Genomic DNA, 15,780 nt, shown 5'->3' with positions numbered 1-15,780 from the left:
GGATAGACTGATTACAGACATAAAATTAGCCTTAAATTTTAGTCACTGGATGAATGTAAAACTAAAGTAAACATTTTTTTAATTCAGCTTTATTTCTTTCTTTGTCTTGTAGCCTTTTTATTACTTTTATATAAGAGATTGCCTGGAAGATAACACCAGTACCTGTGTCCACCCTTATTTATAAGGATTTCTATATAATAATAATTTTTAAAATGATAAATTTTAAGTGTCACAGTGTTTCTTATATGCTATCTATTTCTCTGTATTCTTGCTGTTCCTTTTGCATTTGTTGAATTTGTAAATATATTGGCATCCTACCACTCCTTAATTTCTCCCTTTTATGTACTTTTAATTGATGTTTCATCATTTGCTTACGATATCCAAATGCTTTGTTACATATGTTACAAACATGTTCCTTAATGCCTCCATGATCAATTCGACAGTGTTGATCATATGTCCTTTTATTATGAAAACCCTTTCCACAACATTCACATTTAAAATCATAACTATCTCTATGGGTTAAACTATGCTTATTGAGATTACTTTTAGTTAGAAAACGTGATGGGCATTGTGTGCATTGATAGGGCTTTTCACCAGTATGAGTACGCATATGTAATTTTAGAGATTCGGGAAATCTCCCCCTGTAAGGACAAAGAGTACACTTAAAAGGAAGGTGATAGAAATGTGTCAGACGATGTCTTGTAAATTCGCCTTTGAAGAATGAATGTTTACCACATATATCACATATGAACTGTGTTTTGTTATGTAAAGATAAGTGTCTTTTAAAGTAAATTTCTTTGTATATCTTGTTACAAATAGGGCACTGGCGAGAGGCATTTTCATGGTCTATAGAGATGTGTTCAGTATACTCCTCAAATACCCTAAATGTTTTATCACATTTTACACATATATAACTTTCATCACGGGTTGTTTTTGTTTGTTTTCTAGTGCTTTGATCTTCATATATGAAGTCATCTGCATCTTCATTATTATCTGAAGGCAATTCGCGTAAAATTTTGTCTGAATCTTTTGCTGTATTCCTTAAGTCTATTGCATTTTGTAACTTGGAATGACATTCATCGCACAGATACTTTGGAAAGTCATCGTTTTGGTCTATTACAATATCAGTGATTGAACGAAAATTCTCAGATATATCGTCCAAAAATTGATTCCCAAATATAGGAACGGATCCCTCTTTAAGACAAACTCTGCATTTTTGGTACGTATCCTGGTTACTTCCTGGTTGCTTTGATGATTCGTTTGTAGTTGAGTTAGACACAGAGCTATGACGTCGTCGGTGTAGAAAATTTAAAAGAATCAATCCTCCAATGCCAACCATATCTATTTTATATGTTTAAGCAAAATCCAGATAATTTTATTTTATTTATTTATATATTGTTAAAATGACTATGCCCGGATTTAAATTTCCTACGTTCTCTCCAACTATGACTTTCTATTCAATTAAAAACAAATCGTATTTTAAGAATGCGGTAATATTATATTATTATTGTAATAATATCTCAGTTTTGCATTGGCCATGTGCATTATCCTTGTTTGGTTTTAACGTTATATTGAAATTTTAATCGTTGATTATTTATAAATGATAATACGGTTAATACCTAAGAGTTAAGACACGTCAAACGAGACTTGTCAGTTGTCTAATGTCTTGCTGCGTCATAGACTAACGTAGACGGACTATGGTATTGACCAGGCATCAGCGTACAGCGTGGGAGATAGCGAATATTATAATCCAACTATTTATAAAGGACATGAAGTGTGGCAACTACCTGACGTTGGTAACATGATTCGCAATTTAGTCGGTTTACACTGGAAAATATGTTTGGATCCACCAAGCTGACCAAGGGCTCGGTGGTAAACAAATAAAACCCGATACGCAAACAGAGACAGAAAAACTGATACTCTGATTCGCTTGCACTTAAGTATTTCACGTTAATGTCTTATCTCTTTAGTTATTATTGTTATTTTAGAAGCTTATCTAGTTCTATACTCTATCTACGTATACTAAGTACTAACTCGGAATTCGGATAACTACGAGTCTACGACTCCCGTATGTCAAAATCGATCACTTACATTATTTTACTTGTATTCAAGTTATAATTGTCAGCCTGTATTGTGTAGGATAAGAAGATTATGTCAGTTGTCTATTCACATTGTGACATTTGTTATTTAAATTTTATATCAATAATATAATCAAACATAACCTTAGCAATTTAACAAATAATAATAAATTGTTACATATTTGTGACTTATATTTAAAATTTTGTTTTAAAATAAATAACTCATCACGTAGAATTATGTTCATTTAACAGACATTATTAGTTTATTACTATCAGACATTTTCAGTACTGCTAACCTATAAGAAAATGAATTTCGTTAAAGTATGTGAAAGTCCTCGGAATATATTAGATATTATACATACAAATCCCTATTAATTCGCTTGGTAAAAAAATTTCAGCAATTATGGCGTTCAACACCAGCCATTCGAGGCGCATTTGTGATGAACTATTCCCCTCTAAGACAGATGTCGGCTATTTCAATAACACCAATGAAACTACTGGAAAGCGTACCGCCAAGCCCCGTAGAGCTGGATAAATTATACAAACGTGTAGAGCTTGAGATGAGAGGCATAGATCCTGCAGTGTTATTGAGCTATTCATGGTTTTGTATTGCTGCTGCATCACATTTAGGCATTGAGGTCACCAAAAGGTTTGTGTATATTTGTATAATTACACACGCACAAGCTTTAATTATGATAATCTATAAATTTTGTGTTCCATGTTATATTAAGCAAATATTTTTAGTCTATTAATTACTACTTTAACAGAACCATTAATTGAGATTCATGAAATTGATATGATATTACTGTTATATATATATTTTGTATAAAATGCTCTCCTAATTTGCAGTTGGACACTCAGAAAAGCTGAAAAGGAAAGACATACATTGCTCCGTTGTGTCCATATTTATAAAAAGCACAGAGTACAATATGAAATCAGAACTTACTTTAGATTTTTACACATACAACGATTAACAGGCTCCACTTGCGATACATATTTGGAGTATATTGAAAGAAACTTGCCTGAGGGTTGTGCACTGAAAGTTACGAAAATTGAATGTCAACATTTACCTGACCATATTAAACCCCCAACAGAGGAATAACAATAAAGTGTAGTGTAGCTTAGTAAATAAAAGAACTTAAAAATTGTTATAATTTTATTTTCTTAATTATTATTCTGTGCTTATTTTTGCTAATTCAAAGAAACATTTATCATAATTATGGTAATGTAATTAATTAGATATATTAAGAAGAATGAATATTTACATAATGTGATCCTAAGAAATTGTCTTGGCTTTTCTAGGTAAAGACATTTTTATATGAAATTCAGCTATTTGTGACAAAGATTTCATTCAGTCTTATAGTCATATATAGTCTTACTGTTCATGTTCTGGTGAGAACATGACACAGCCATGTTTATTTAATACAGCATAATGAGACTGATTTAGTTTTTATGAATATTATAAAAAACTGTATTTTTCAAGGTACCTCCTTTAATAAATGTATAAAAGAAAGAATCCCTGCGAAATGAAGTAGGATAAAAATTAATATTTTTTTGGCAAGGAGGTACTTTTAAACCTATTCTATTCATACTGATGATTTTTACACACTGTAAAAATGAAGAGAATAGCAAAAGCTAGCTCTAATGCATGAAATATTAACATTACAGCACACCAAATATATTCAAGTCTTAGAATATATGTTTGATAAATAAGAAAATAGCATACTCCAACAGCTGATGGTATTGTTAGGATGACTGAGAAAAATACAGGTACCTCTGAAAAATAATTACTATTTAATCCATTTAGAAGATTCACATAATGCATCATATTTACTTACTCATCATTTGAGTCCTAATATCAGAGCGTAAAAATTGATTTATTATACTAGTTTTTATGCTAAGACATATGACCACAAATATCTGGTTAGGATAGCTTAGGAGGCTTAGTTACGTAACTTTGTACCTTTTAGATCAATAATCATAACAACTTACTTTTACTAGCAAGGTTTCCTCTCCTGCCAAGAAATATACGCATGACTTCTACCAAACATAACGCACAAAATATACCAGCTTCAGTCAATAAAGCATTTTCTGGGTAGGAAACATTTATCGCTTTTAAAATACCCATGGCCACTTCGCAAACGAAAAACATTCCTAAATAAAATGAGTTTAGGTACATTAAGATTTCGTATGCAAAACTGGAATTAACATTTGCTACTTTAGACATCGTTTTGTATATAATTTAAGTGTAAGGTGTAATAATTAACCGTGTTAAATATATTGAATTTCGGCGTACTTGGGTCTTGGTGGTTGTCATGACAACATGCGCGACGCGGGTTTGTTCACATTTGAACGGAAATGGTAAATGAAAAGCGGTGAGCGGGAAGTTTACTAAAATTTATCGCATTTGTTAGTTATAATTAATATCTTAATGTTTAACATTTATAAATTAACATTGTTAAATGAATTTAATTTCGGTGTATTAGCTACAAGGTTACGGTGTCAAAACTACATGCGCGACAAGGGTTTCGTTCACAATTGAACGGAATCGGGAAATCAAAAAATGCGGGATGTTGACTAAAACTTATTGGTTTCTAAATAAATAATAAAAAGGCAATCAGGTAAGCATTTTCTTGAGGAAAAAAAGGAAAAACTTGTTTTGGAGAGCAAATCTAAATGAAAGAGTTACTTATTAATACTATATTATTTAACTCTATTATGATGGTTTTACCGTTGCACATCAATGCACTTTGCGTAAAATTCTATGTAAGAAACAGAAAGTGGTTATACAGGAACACGGAAGATAAGAAAACCTATACAGGCTGTTTAATTTAATAAAATATTGTCTTGTTTTTTACTACATATATTATGTCAAATGCTATTTCTTTATTCATTTTTTATGACAACAAGTTTTTACCTACGTAACATTAAGTAATTATATAAGTAATTATCACAAAAAATACTATATACTAGGGTATTGTAGTTTTTATTAGGCTTTTGAGATTGCTAGAAATAAAATTTTCTAAAACAATTATATCACCTTTAAGCAATACGATCGTGTCATTCACGTTGAAATGCAGACAAATATATTTCAAATAGTAAATAAACTATCCAAAAGGAATGTGAACACTCCATTTAAGTGAGAGTTAAGGAAAACTATCCACGCAATAATATAGCACGCAACCAATAACCATTGCGTTTCCCTAAGAGGTGGCCACTGGACGTCTTCTGTGTAATACTAATGTTAATTTTTTATCTGTGAATATATTTTTCAAAATGAGAACAAAACCGGTGTTATCCTTTTCGAAGTTGGACGAAGAAACTGGCGCCATGCTGGATAACATGTTTGATAAAAAAGATTGCATGGTAGAAATTAATCCTGGCCGCGTGATTTTACCAGCGGATTATATGACTATCGGTCAAGATATACTAGACATGGAAGTTTTGGATAGCGATGTCTGGATGTGCTCGTATCCACGAACGGGTGATTCTTTTTTGTACATTTTTTTCTTCTGAATTTGAATTCTAAATTCTTTCTAGGTTTTTGATCTTGCTCAAATATCTCTTTTTATAAATCATATCATATCCATAGGTAAATATATTTTTTTAAATGTATTTAGTAGTCAATACTTCACTTCATGGGCATTAGGACACGCCTTTTATGTTCCATTAAAATTTGTGTTGTTAATATAAAAAATAATATTGTTTTGAGAATTAAACGCAGGATTCCCGAGCAATGAAATGGACAAATTATTTTTTAAACCTGTTTCTTAGTTATTAAAATAGAATTATTTATATTTGCATAGCATTTGGAAATAATTGTAAAAAAAAATATTTAAATTAAAGGCTCAACGTGGGCACAGGAAATGGTGTGGCTGATTGGACATGACTTGGACTATGAAGGAGCCAAATCTATACAACAAGTTAGTTCCTTCACTAGTGCGTTAACTTATGTGCCATAAAGTATATTGTTATAGTACTGACAATCATTATATAATGATATAATAATATGCATTTTAAAAAGGCTACAATTATTGTTTTAATATGTAATTTTTGTTCCATTGTCTGTATCCATAACTCTAGCACTCAACTCTAGGTATGGTGCGTACCTACTATAAAAAAAGTGGGGCCAAATCAATAAACAGAAATCACGCTGTGTATATCATCCGTTTTGATGAACGCGTTTATAAAAATCTATAAGATACTATGTATAATTTAAGTGTAAAAATACTGAGGTCGAGTTTAGCAAAAGCGCTTTTTAATTTATGATTGCGTTTTTATAGAGTTAGATATATTTTTACAAAACTAAAAGTAAAAATAACGACTACTAAAGTCCTCAAATATTGTGTTAACGTATATACATATTTCAGTTATAAATATTCCAAAATAATATTCTATAGCTTTTCAAAATGGCGCCTTTTGATAAAAAAATTCTAAGTGGGTAAAAGAAGTAATGGATACTAAATTCATACATATATTGTTATAAAATATTCAGATCCGGTGTCCATTGGTGGAGCTAAGCTGTATAATGGTGGATGGCCACGCGGAATGGCATGACGAGTCTGTAAAAGGCACTTCAGTGGATCTTGTAAAGTATCGTCTACCTCACCCCCGGTACATCCGTAGCCATCTACCCTGGGACCTGCTCCCCACTGAGATCGTGAAGGATGACGGGACTACAAAACCGAAGGTCGGCGTTCAATCTGCCAATAATCTAAATAATCATTTTATACAGACTTTTCCAAATCTAACTATTGCCTTCGATTAGCCTAGCGGGTAATTATGCGATTCTAAATGAAACTGACATGACTTTTTTTAGTTTTTTTTTAAATTTACAACATCACAGAGAGTCATCATCTACTTGACGTAAATAAATTATGAACACAGATGTAGAAATGCTTCTGTCTATGGCGTTCGATTATTTGTGTTTATCGTGTGCTAGACGCTTTTGCCACTAACAGATGTGTTTTAAATGTTTGTAAGAGAATTTCCACTGTTCTAGTATTTGATGTTCTGTAACTGTTCGTATATTTTCTAACGTGTTCTTCAGGTAATATACACGTCCCGTAACCCTAAAGATATGGTAGTATCCTACTACCACTACTGCACGTTGGTTCACGGATTAAAAGGTAGCTTTGAGGATTTCTGTGATTTGTTCATGAGAGATCATGCGCCGTTTGGTCCAGTCTGGAACCATATACTTGGTAAGTCAAGGCTATTAACGGAATTTATTTCATCTCATACAGCTATTTGCTTTTCAACGATTTATTTATACCAAGTGCAATTTTCTATGTGAAGGAAACTTATCTATGGAAACGATATTTTATTTCCATCTATAAAATTAACGTGTAATTTTTTTACGATTTGCTCCACTAGGATTCTGGAAACGTCGCCACGACCCGAACATACTGTTCATAAAGTTCGAGGAGATGAAGCGCGACCTACCAATGGTTGTTCGTAAAACAGCGACATTTCTCAACAAAAATATGTCAGACGAACAAATAGACAAGCTTTGCGATCATCTATCCTTCCAAAACATGAAACAAAATCGCGCCGTGAATTTAGAAGGCATCTTAGAAAAGTCCTTTGGTAAAAGCTACTTGGAACAGACGCCTTTGCGTTTCATTAGAAAGGGGGAAATTGGAGATTGGAAGAATTTTATGTCTGATGATCTGTCTCGGCGATTTGATGACTGGGCTGAACAGCATTTGAAGGGAACAGAGTTGAGCTTTGAATAATATTGTATAAAGAAATAATAGTTTAATAATTTTGTTTAATATATTATGGATAAATATTTTTTTACATAAACTTCAGTGTTCATTTCATAGTTAATAACATTTATATTATTACTGTCCAAGCAGTGAGGTGCATAATAAAATTGTTTTAAGGTCATCTTATTGTTACAAATATTTAAATATTATTAAAAAATATAAATTTTAAAGTAAAGGGTAAAGGTTGTAATTACGATGTTTGACCTCAAGATTACGATTTAATTACGGTTATGAAGTTATTCTGAAATTTATAATAATAAATGTAATACATTATTTTTTGTTGTACGTAGTACTTGTTATATTATTTATTAATAAATAATAATAGTTTGTAAACAACGTTTTGCTCAATACAGCTTTTTCGTTGAGTTATTTTTAAGCAGACTTTAATAACAAAACCCATTTATACAGTAGTTTTATTTCTTAATAATAAAGATTGCTAAGAACGTTTTTTTTATTTATAAACATTTTGTAATGTATTAAAACATGATTCCCGACGAAACAACAACCCTTTAAAAAATTAATGATCTGTTCAACGCAGGTACTATCTACTAGAATATCGGTTGTTTATTTTTTACCTATGGCTGTTACTTCAGACCTCTTTAACAAAATTTGTTGTGCTGAAACTTCTGAACATATTGAAAAAAGTCAAATAATAAAGAAAAGAGACTTGTATACAAGTTTCTCTTCTAGTCCTAATAAAATATAGACACTTAGATATCTGATAAACTGTTTTCGATGACTAGATATTAAAACACACATAATTAGATATTTAACACACATAACTGAGGAAGTAAGAATGCCCCATCGGATATCACTTATAAATAATGCACGTATTTAATTTGATTTGGATTAATTACTGATATTTTGGTTATTAAAAAGCATAGAAAAGTCTCCACATTTATTACTTAAAAACAAGAGTCTATTTAAATATATTCGATGTACACATAGCAGAGAATGATGCTTAGATTTGTAGTAAAACAAGAAATACTGTTGTTTAGATTACATATTCAATGGCACATTGACGAAAAGATAATTTCAAGAGACGTAATTGATTGTCACTTTTAGAAACTCTTTTGTTTCAGTTCCTACAATGGATATATAATTACAATTTTATACTATTTATATTACATTAATACACATTACAATGTTGAGATTCGAGTACAGATTATGAAAGATATCCTTAGATGAAGTGTCTCGTCATAGTAATGATATATTACATAATTTAATCACTAGGTGCTTGAAGTAGGGATATCTCAATCAAGCGATTAAGCAAAAAAATCCTATCACTGTACTACAATTTGTCTTTAGTTTAAGAACTTTAATATTTTAGTTTAACGGCTTATATGCATACATCAATACCTGTCCATAAATTTGCATAACATCAGTTAGGTGACTTACATAAATATTTTTATAATATACAAGACGATTCGTATTCTAATATAAAATTGTAAACATTTAAGTACAATATTAATCTCAAAACGACTAGAAAAGTTGTTTAATTGACCTACATCAATTTTTCCCAACCTATATGATAATGATATACATGATATTAGTAAGAATATAATATATGTGTTGACCCAACAATAAACGCATACATTGCACAACAATAAGCATAAATCGAAGATTCTTTCGTTACAGCTTTAGGAAATCGGTGCTCTAAGGAGCAAGGTATGTTAGTTTTATTAATGTCTTTGTAGATTATTATAACTTTAATTGTAATTGATATTATGTAGACATATATAAATATCTTAATTTAAAAATAATATTAGTAAATAGGTCGAAATTAATAATTTAATACAAATATACAACACTACCTAAATATAGTTTAATCGTATTAAAAGATCTTTATAATATTTGGAAATTTAATATCAGATATTCATACTGTTAAACAGTAAAACAATATAGTTTATCTTATATTTATTTGCTATTGTCATTAAGTAAAGCTCGCGTCGAAACGGTATTTTTTTTTGGAACATCTTTGAATTTGATTAACTGAGATCTACGTAAATCTAACTTTATATTATCTAACCTAGGTGGGTTTCATTTTTGGAAATTTGATTGCGATATAATTTGAGTAAAATTTAAAGCATTTGGTACTGTATTTGTAACATTTGTGACGAATCTTAAAACTAGAAACTTAAACAAGCATTGAGTAATAAACCACCATATCATTAGTAATTGTGGTTAAATTAAAATATAAATCTAATGATATCTTCAACATTTATATAATACTCATACAAAAAATTTTAAATGACACATAAATCAAGCCTTTATAAGAAATAGAGCTGCCTACGGTAGCCTTAAATATACAATTGTCTAAATTTTGAGTATTTATGTATTTTTTTATTTTAAACACAGACTGTAACAACAGCTACAATCTACGACTGTAATCACTCCGATGACGTCATACCCTAAAACACGCTAACCAAGTTATTTGGACTGCTAGGGATATACACAATTTCTAGACCTTAGCAACTGGGCCGGTCAATTACTAGTTAGACTGGTGGAGATTTCTCTATTTTCTTTAAACTTTCTCACAAATTATTAATACTTCCACCAACGATACCGACTTTATACAATTGAAATGACTAATATATTGGTATAATACCACGTTTTGGTAGTAATATCAGTAGTAATATATTATTATATATGTTATATTTTTGCAACGTCATAATATTTCATATGTTTTGTATGTGATAAATAAAATGGTAGTAGTCTAAGCGACACTGGCTTCCATTTAGAGCAAATAACCTTCCTATTTAACTTAAGAGATACTAAAGAATTTTTAATGGAATGTCGCGATCTCTATCCTTTAGCATGTGTTTTTTAGCCAGCTTACGTCAGCCGATAATAACATCCACTTGTTCGCTAGAAAGTGCTTTATAGTCCCTGGCCCGTATTTCACAAGATTTTGCGTGATTAAGACAGTACAAGTAGAAAAATATAAGAAAATAACCATAGCTAATTCCTGCCTGGATGCACTTCATAGACAATAGTCAGATATATAATTCTTTCAATACCCTTTTCAGCATAACATTTAAAATAAAGAAAACGTGTGTACACGCGTTACTAGTTATACTTCTTTGGCGTAAAAAGATATAAATCTTTTCAAAAATTTTATCTTTCGGCTTTATGACTCTAACAACAGAAATAAGAATAAATCTTTAAAAAAAAAACTTCAGGGGGTCGGTTTTTTGTGACTCCCATCATTTTTCCCTAAGGCACCAAAAGAAGTATAATTTCAATTATGGGTCCGTCAAATTAAGTCAATTAGAGAAAACCCACATAGCAATGTTCTTAAACTTCATTGTTTGTAATATCTCTAAAATTAAGTGGCTTTAATATTTAATTTTTAATCCAGTAACTCTACAAAACAACGTGATTCTCGCCGTTATAAACCTTGAAAAACGCGACAGCGATCCCGTCCTTTTTCTGCAATTTTGATGAAATATCTCAAAATCAATATAACATCGGACATAATCTATTTTATTGGAACTGCACAATTGCTTTTTTTTCAATCCAAGTACATATGTAATGACAATAGTAGGTAATTTTTGCTTTTACCTACATTTGTCACTATTACACTGTATACTTATAAACCATTTTAAACAAAAAAAAATCCGTTCTGAAGAGGGAACTGAATGTCATTAAAATGTTGTTAGAGAACTTACAGAGAGCAAATGTTATCTAATATATTTTTCCTATTGTAGTTCTCTTTAATACCCATAGTGCTGATGTCGCACTAATGATCGCGCAGTACAAAATATAATATTGAAATCGTGATAGTCATTGAGAGTTACAGAGTACCCGTACTGATATTAAAAATGTAACCTTACTTATGGCCTAAAGGTCTAGATACCAGGCCATAAACTCCTAAAAATTAACCTTACTTTGTACTTTTGAAATATTAAAAACAATAAAAAGACTAGATTAAATGACAACTGGGGTTACTAGATTTATGTCTCACGTGTGGATTTCCAAATGCGCCACAGCACTGATGATGATTAACATTTTTTGTATGATGATGGCCATGAGGGTTTGTCGGAGTTTGAGGTTTTTCTTTCGAGTCTTTGGGATTTTTGAGGCATATTTTGTGGTGTCCTGGAGCTATTCTCGCCCGAAAACGCCCCACTTTGCCCTGTTTCGGTTGATTTTGTTCTATATTTTCTGATACCGTACATATATGGGATAAACCTGTGTTTGCGTCTTGGTATTCTGTGTCGGTTTCTGTGAAATAATTAAAAAAATATTAGTAATGAACACCATTAGTATTTGCCATAGAAATTCAATTAATGGTACAGCATTTTCCATGATTAGTATTTTCAAGTTTAATTAATGAGTAGGTACATATTGCGCACTTCTCAGGCAAGGCGGGATCCTATAATACGGATCCTGCCTCCTGGATCCACCTTTGTTCTCAGATCAGTGTATAAAACATAAAAGGGTCTATTTTGATCCCATTCTTCAGTTCGTTAGTAATAACCGCAAATTGCACCATTATAGTTTTTAGAAAAAAAGACAATAAGAAATGCTACCTATCTCCTCTCCATTTTGTGATGCCGCCCGAACATGTGTGATAGTGGTCTGTGTAATGTGAGTATTGGGCCCATATGCGGTGTCGTTACCCGGCGCCGAACAAGGCGGAGACAACCGCTGGAAAGAAATAAATATTGTAAGAGTATTTCGGGATTGTAGTAAATGTTAAATACACATATGTTTTCTTAATTATTAGTTGTTGTTGCAATAAAAATCACCAAAGCAATGTTAAATTAGCATTTATGACAAAATATCCATGAATGAGCCAAGGCTGTACATTTCGTTCACTCAGGTTTCCTTAGTTTTATAAGCATGATGATTCCCTATGTACGTGCCCTGGTTGTACATTTGGATCACTTATATTCGTTTATTTTCGTGTATTTTCGTTTATCTTCGTTTATTTTCGTTTATCTTCGTTTATTTTCGTGTATTTTCGTTTATTTTCGTGTGTTTTCGTTTATTATCGTCTTTTAGTTTATTTTCGTTTATCTTCGTACTTTTCGTGTATTAACTATTAAATAAATCTTAATAAAGAAATCGTGAACTCCAATAGGCAGCGGTGGCGGAACGTCATGAAGCGCATCACATCTGCGCCTTCTACTTCTACCACATAGCGATCACGACCGCTCTGGCAAGAGCGTACCGAATGAGAAGAAGAAATAAATCGTACAAGACTCGTAAATAATTTGGAAAATACTTTGTCTTTTCAGTGTTCAAACTTTCGTAGTTTGTAACAATGTCAAATTTAACGAATTATAATTGTACAATTTTTTAAAGTTTCATTTTCATTCATCATTCATCATTCTCAACATGTCCAAGGTTGCCCATACCTGCCATAGACAGACTTGTATACAATAAAAACTTTAGCGTCAGATGTTTTAAAGTAATAAAAGCAAAAAAAGAAAGTAAATATTTTAGGTTACAAATATTTATTTACTTACGATATTTTCAGTAAAATATTCTTTGTCCTTGTTTATAACGGGGGTTGTTCCCACTCTGCATGGAGATGTTGAACTGTAACTAGGAAATAAATTATAAAAAGACCTAAGGTCCTAAGAGTATTTTTCATTAAAAGTGAAGTGTTTCAAGATTCTTCAGGAGTTAGGAGTTTCATTCTTATTTTATACCCAAGGCATCACATTAATTTACACCTTAAAGCCACAAAAAACATTTATAAGATTTTATTAATATTTGAATTTAACATTAAAAAATCAATACTAACTGTGAAGAACTGTCTATAATAGCAGCCCTGTTTTCAAAATAATTATTGTTTAATCGAGAATTTAAATCAATCCCGTCATGTCAATTTAGCCTTAAAAATATTACCAGAATGAAGAGTTAAGGCTATCTAAGGTCCGTTGAGGTTCCAAAGATTCCGCGTCAGTCCACACTGCACCAACACTCGCTGACGTCGACCTGGATTCGGGAAACGGCCGGAATTCTGGAAAAATAACTTTCATTATAATTAAAGACAACAGTAGTAGTAATTACACAAGTACCGCGCGAACTCCGTACCTACACACCAACACGGAACATTTTGCTACGCTACCCTAGTGACAAACTTCAAAAACTGTCAAATAAAAAAATAGGAATTAATTGTAGAGGGGTGAAGATTAAGGGTTGTGTATTTTTATATGTTGTATCATAAAAAAATATATAAGAAATTCGTGAGGTGGACGTCTCATATCGCTTAGGGGTATATTAAATTTGATAAAAATCGGTAAAGCTGTTTCGGAGGAGTATGGTAACTAACATTGTGACACGAGAACTTTATATATAAGATATAATATTATGCATAGCTCTTTCGGTGAACGGGAAACATTATACATATATATTTATACGTGCGAAAAGTCACAAATATCTTCAACAGTTAAATCACGCTGAAAAATAAAGTTCATGAAGTGTAGTAACGTAAATCAAAACTTTGCATTAAAATTTTACTGAAATAAAATACAATAAAGAAAACTTGCTTTTAGTGACTTCTTAGTTATTAAAGGCTTAAAATGTTATATATTTATTTTCATAGTGTAATTCTATATGGGTTCCACCTAAATTCCAACATAAAAACCAACTTTCGGATCACGTTCTCATGTCGGCGACATAGCCCCAAGTTTTATTTTAATGAAACTATTATTATTTTTTATTATTTATAAGTTAAGTGTTAAGCCTGTTAGCTCTGTAGATAATTATCTACAGAGCTAACAAAATTACGTAGTAAACTTACTGCACAAATATTCACAGTTTGATTTAATCTAGAATTAATGATAATGTTTAATATGTCTTACCTCTGTCTTTATCGGTTCTATTCGGCGAATTGGCAATGCTCCGTCTGGCAACATCTTGGAAAGTGACAGGCGAATACATCCGTCTCTCTTCTGTGGGTGAAGTTATAATCGGCTGTTTCAAAGTTGGAGAAATTACATTTCCCGTACTAATCAATGATGTTGCCGATGTCATGTTAAAATCTTTATGGTTCAGCTGCTGAGCTGAATGTTCTGCTATGCTGTCTCTTACATCAGCTGCTCTCTCCCATTCTAACTCTTGTCCTGGTTGTATTTGAGAGGAGATCACTTTTGTTAGAGATGGGCGGGACTCTCTTCCTTCAAGCCAGTAAGTCTTCATTGCGCCTGAATTTGTTAAAACACGAATCAGAAAAAAAAGTGGTGGGAGGCTTGGTACATATTTTATTTCAGACATATATATGAACTTGAATTATTTGAATTTATTTTCATATTCCCCATAAGTTTCTATCCTCGATACAATACTTTTTATTTTGCTCATACAATATTAGAAAACAATAAGGTAATAATCAAATTAATGTTAAAATTAAAGTAATAGAGAACACTATTCGGTAAAAAAAAGGATGTGTAATGAAAAAGAAATGTATCAGGAAAACTTTGGCTCTAATAGAAAAAAACATTAAAGCACACCCACTTACAGCACATACCTTTCCCTTTAACTTGTATCTCCCCTCTTTCAGTGACCATATACGATGGCGATAACAACTCTTGAGTTGTTTGCGATATATGAATTCTCATTGCTTCTGAGGTAGACTCCATTCGAGAGGCAGTGTTAACAGAATCACCAAAGAGGCAATATCGCGGCATCTTTAAGCCTACTATTCCAGCTACTACAGCCCCAGAATGGACACCAACTCTGATTGAAAGATGGGATCCTGGAAAATATTCGTGGTCAAGTGAGCTTCGCAATTGTTTCTTCTCATACAACAAAACCGGTTACAGCAAAGCAAACGAAGAACTAAGCCATTTATTATTATTATTAAGCATTTATTTCCATGTGAAACATATATCTATAAAATTACACATATGCTTTACAACAATTACAATTGTTAGACGTAGGTCGGGGAAATAACCTTAATAACCCTTAAATAACAC

The 15,780-nt window shown here is 31.6% G+C and overlaps 5 protein-coding genes across 6 annotated transcripts in view; 2 read left to right on the top strand and 3 right to left on the bottom strand.

Moving 5' to 3' along the window:
• Positions 1-69: 69 nt before the first annotated feature.
• On the bottom strand, positions 70-1,676 carry LOC110993773 (zinc finger protein 525-like). Its single transcript, XM_022260188.2, has one exon. The coding sequence runs from the start codon at positions 1,337-1,339 to the stop codon at positions 242-244; it is 1,098 nt and encodes a 365-aa protein (XP_022115880.2). The 5' UTR covers positions 1,340-1,676; the 3' UTR covers positions 70-241.
• Positions 1,677-2,207: 531 nt separating this feature from the next.
• Positions 2,208-3,225, top strand: LOC110997243 (28S ribosomal protein S10, mitochondrial). The gene is made up of 3 exons (XM_022265307.2): positions 2,208-2,399; positions 2,477-2,727; positions 2,928-3,225. Exons 1-3 carry the CDS (start codon positions 2,385-2,387, stop codon positions 3,178-3,180), a joined length of 519 nt encoding a protein of 172 aa, XP_022120999.2. The 5' UTR covers positions 2,208-2,384; the 3' UTR covers positions 3,181-3,225.
• A 14-nt stretch (positions 3,226-3,239) lies between these two features.
• LOC110997269 (transmembrane protein 216-like) lies at positions 3,240-4,687 on the bottom strand. The gene is made up of 2 exons (XM_022265337.2): positions 4,071-4,687; positions 3,240-3,854 (listed from the first exon to the last, which is right to left on the bottom strand). The coding sequence occupies exons 1-2, from the start codon at positions 4,303-4,305 to the stop codon at positions 3,661-3,663; spliced, it is 429 nt and encodes a 142-aa protein (XP_022121029.1). The 5' UTR covers positions 4,306-4,687; the 3' UTR covers positions 3,240-3,660.
• A 572-nt stretch (positions 4,688-5,259) lies between these two features.
• Positions 5,260-7,863, top strand: LOC110997266 (luciferin sulfotransferase). The gene is made up of 5 exons (XM_022265335.2): positions 5,260-5,562; positions 5,925-6,001; positions 6,574-6,768; positions 7,129-7,282; positions 7,455-7,863. The coding sequence occupies exons 1-5, from the start codon at positions 5,355-5,357 to the stop codon at positions 7,814-7,816; spliced, it is 996 nt and encodes a 331-aa protein (XP_022121027.2). The 5' UTR covers positions 5,260-5,354; the 3' UTR covers positions 7,817-7,863.
• Positions 7,864-11,040: 3,177 nt separating this feature from the next.
• The window catches only part of LOC110997273 (soluble guanylate cyclase 88E), a 35,346-nt gene continuing 30,606 nt past the window's right edge, over positions 11,041-15,780 (bottom strand). Inside the window, exons 11-16 of one of the 2 annotated variants that reach the window (XM_022265343.2) lie at positions 15,324-15,560; positions 14,671-15,012; positions 13,712-13,826; positions 13,327-13,405; positions 12,385-12,502; positions 11,041-12,076 (exon numbers count right to left, since the gene is read on the bottom strand). In XM_022265343.2, the coding sequence (XP_022121035.2) occupies positions 11,775-12,076; positions 12,385-12,502; positions 13,327-13,405; positions 13,712-13,826; positions 14,671-15,012; positions 15,324-15,560 (1,193 nt within the window). In that variant the 3' untranslated portion in view covers positions 11,041-11,774. The remainder of the gene's footprint in view (positions 12,077-12,384; positions 12,503-13,326; positions 13,406-13,711; positions 13,827-14,670; positions 15,013-15,323; positions 15,561-15,780) is intronic. The other variant, XM_045634380.1, reaches the window with a different exon arrangement.

This window comes from Pieris rapae, chromosome 2 (assembly GCF_905147795.1).
Source record: "Pieris rapae chromosome 2, ilPieRapa1.1, whole genome shotgun sequence".
Classification (NCBI taxonomy): Eukaryota; Metazoa; Arthropoda; class Insecta; order Lepidoptera; family Pieridae; genus Pieris; species Pieris rapae.
The sequence above is the reverse complement of the archived record's forward strand: the minus strand, read 5'-3'. Positions and strand labels throughout refer to the sequence as shown.

Bases quoted from the DNA above. Each gene is read 5' to 3' on its own strand.
- LOC110993773 (XM_022260188.2), bottom strand. From the start codon at position 1,339: ATGGTTGGCATTGGAGGATTGATTCTTTTAAATTTTCTACACCGACGA.
- LOC110997243 (XM_022265307.2), top strand. The intron at 2,728-2,927 runs GTTTGTGTATAT...CCTAATTTGCAG, and splicing joins GGCATTGAGGTCACCAAAAG to TTGGACACTCAGAAAAGCTG.
- LOC110997269 (XM_022265337.2), bottom strand. From the start codon at position 4,305: ATGTCTAAAGTAGCAAATGTTAATTCCAGTTTTGCATACGAAATCTTA. The intron at 3,855-4,070 runs GTAAGTTGTTAT...ATTATTTTTCAG, and splicing joins AGGAAACCTTGCTAGTAAAA to AGGTACCTGTATTTTTCTCA.
- LOC110997266 (XM_022265335.2), top strand. From the start codon at position 5,355: ATGAGAACAAAACCGGTGTTATCCTTTTCGAAGTTGGACGAAGAAACT. The intron at 6,002-6,573 runs GTTAGTTCCTTC...TAAAATATTCAG, and splicing joins GAGCCAAATCTATACAACAA to ATCCGGTGTCCATTGGTGGA. The intron at 6,769-7,128 runs GTCGGCGTTCAA...CGTGTTCTTCAG, and splicing joins ACGGGACTACAAAACCGAAG to GTAATATACACGTCCCGTAA.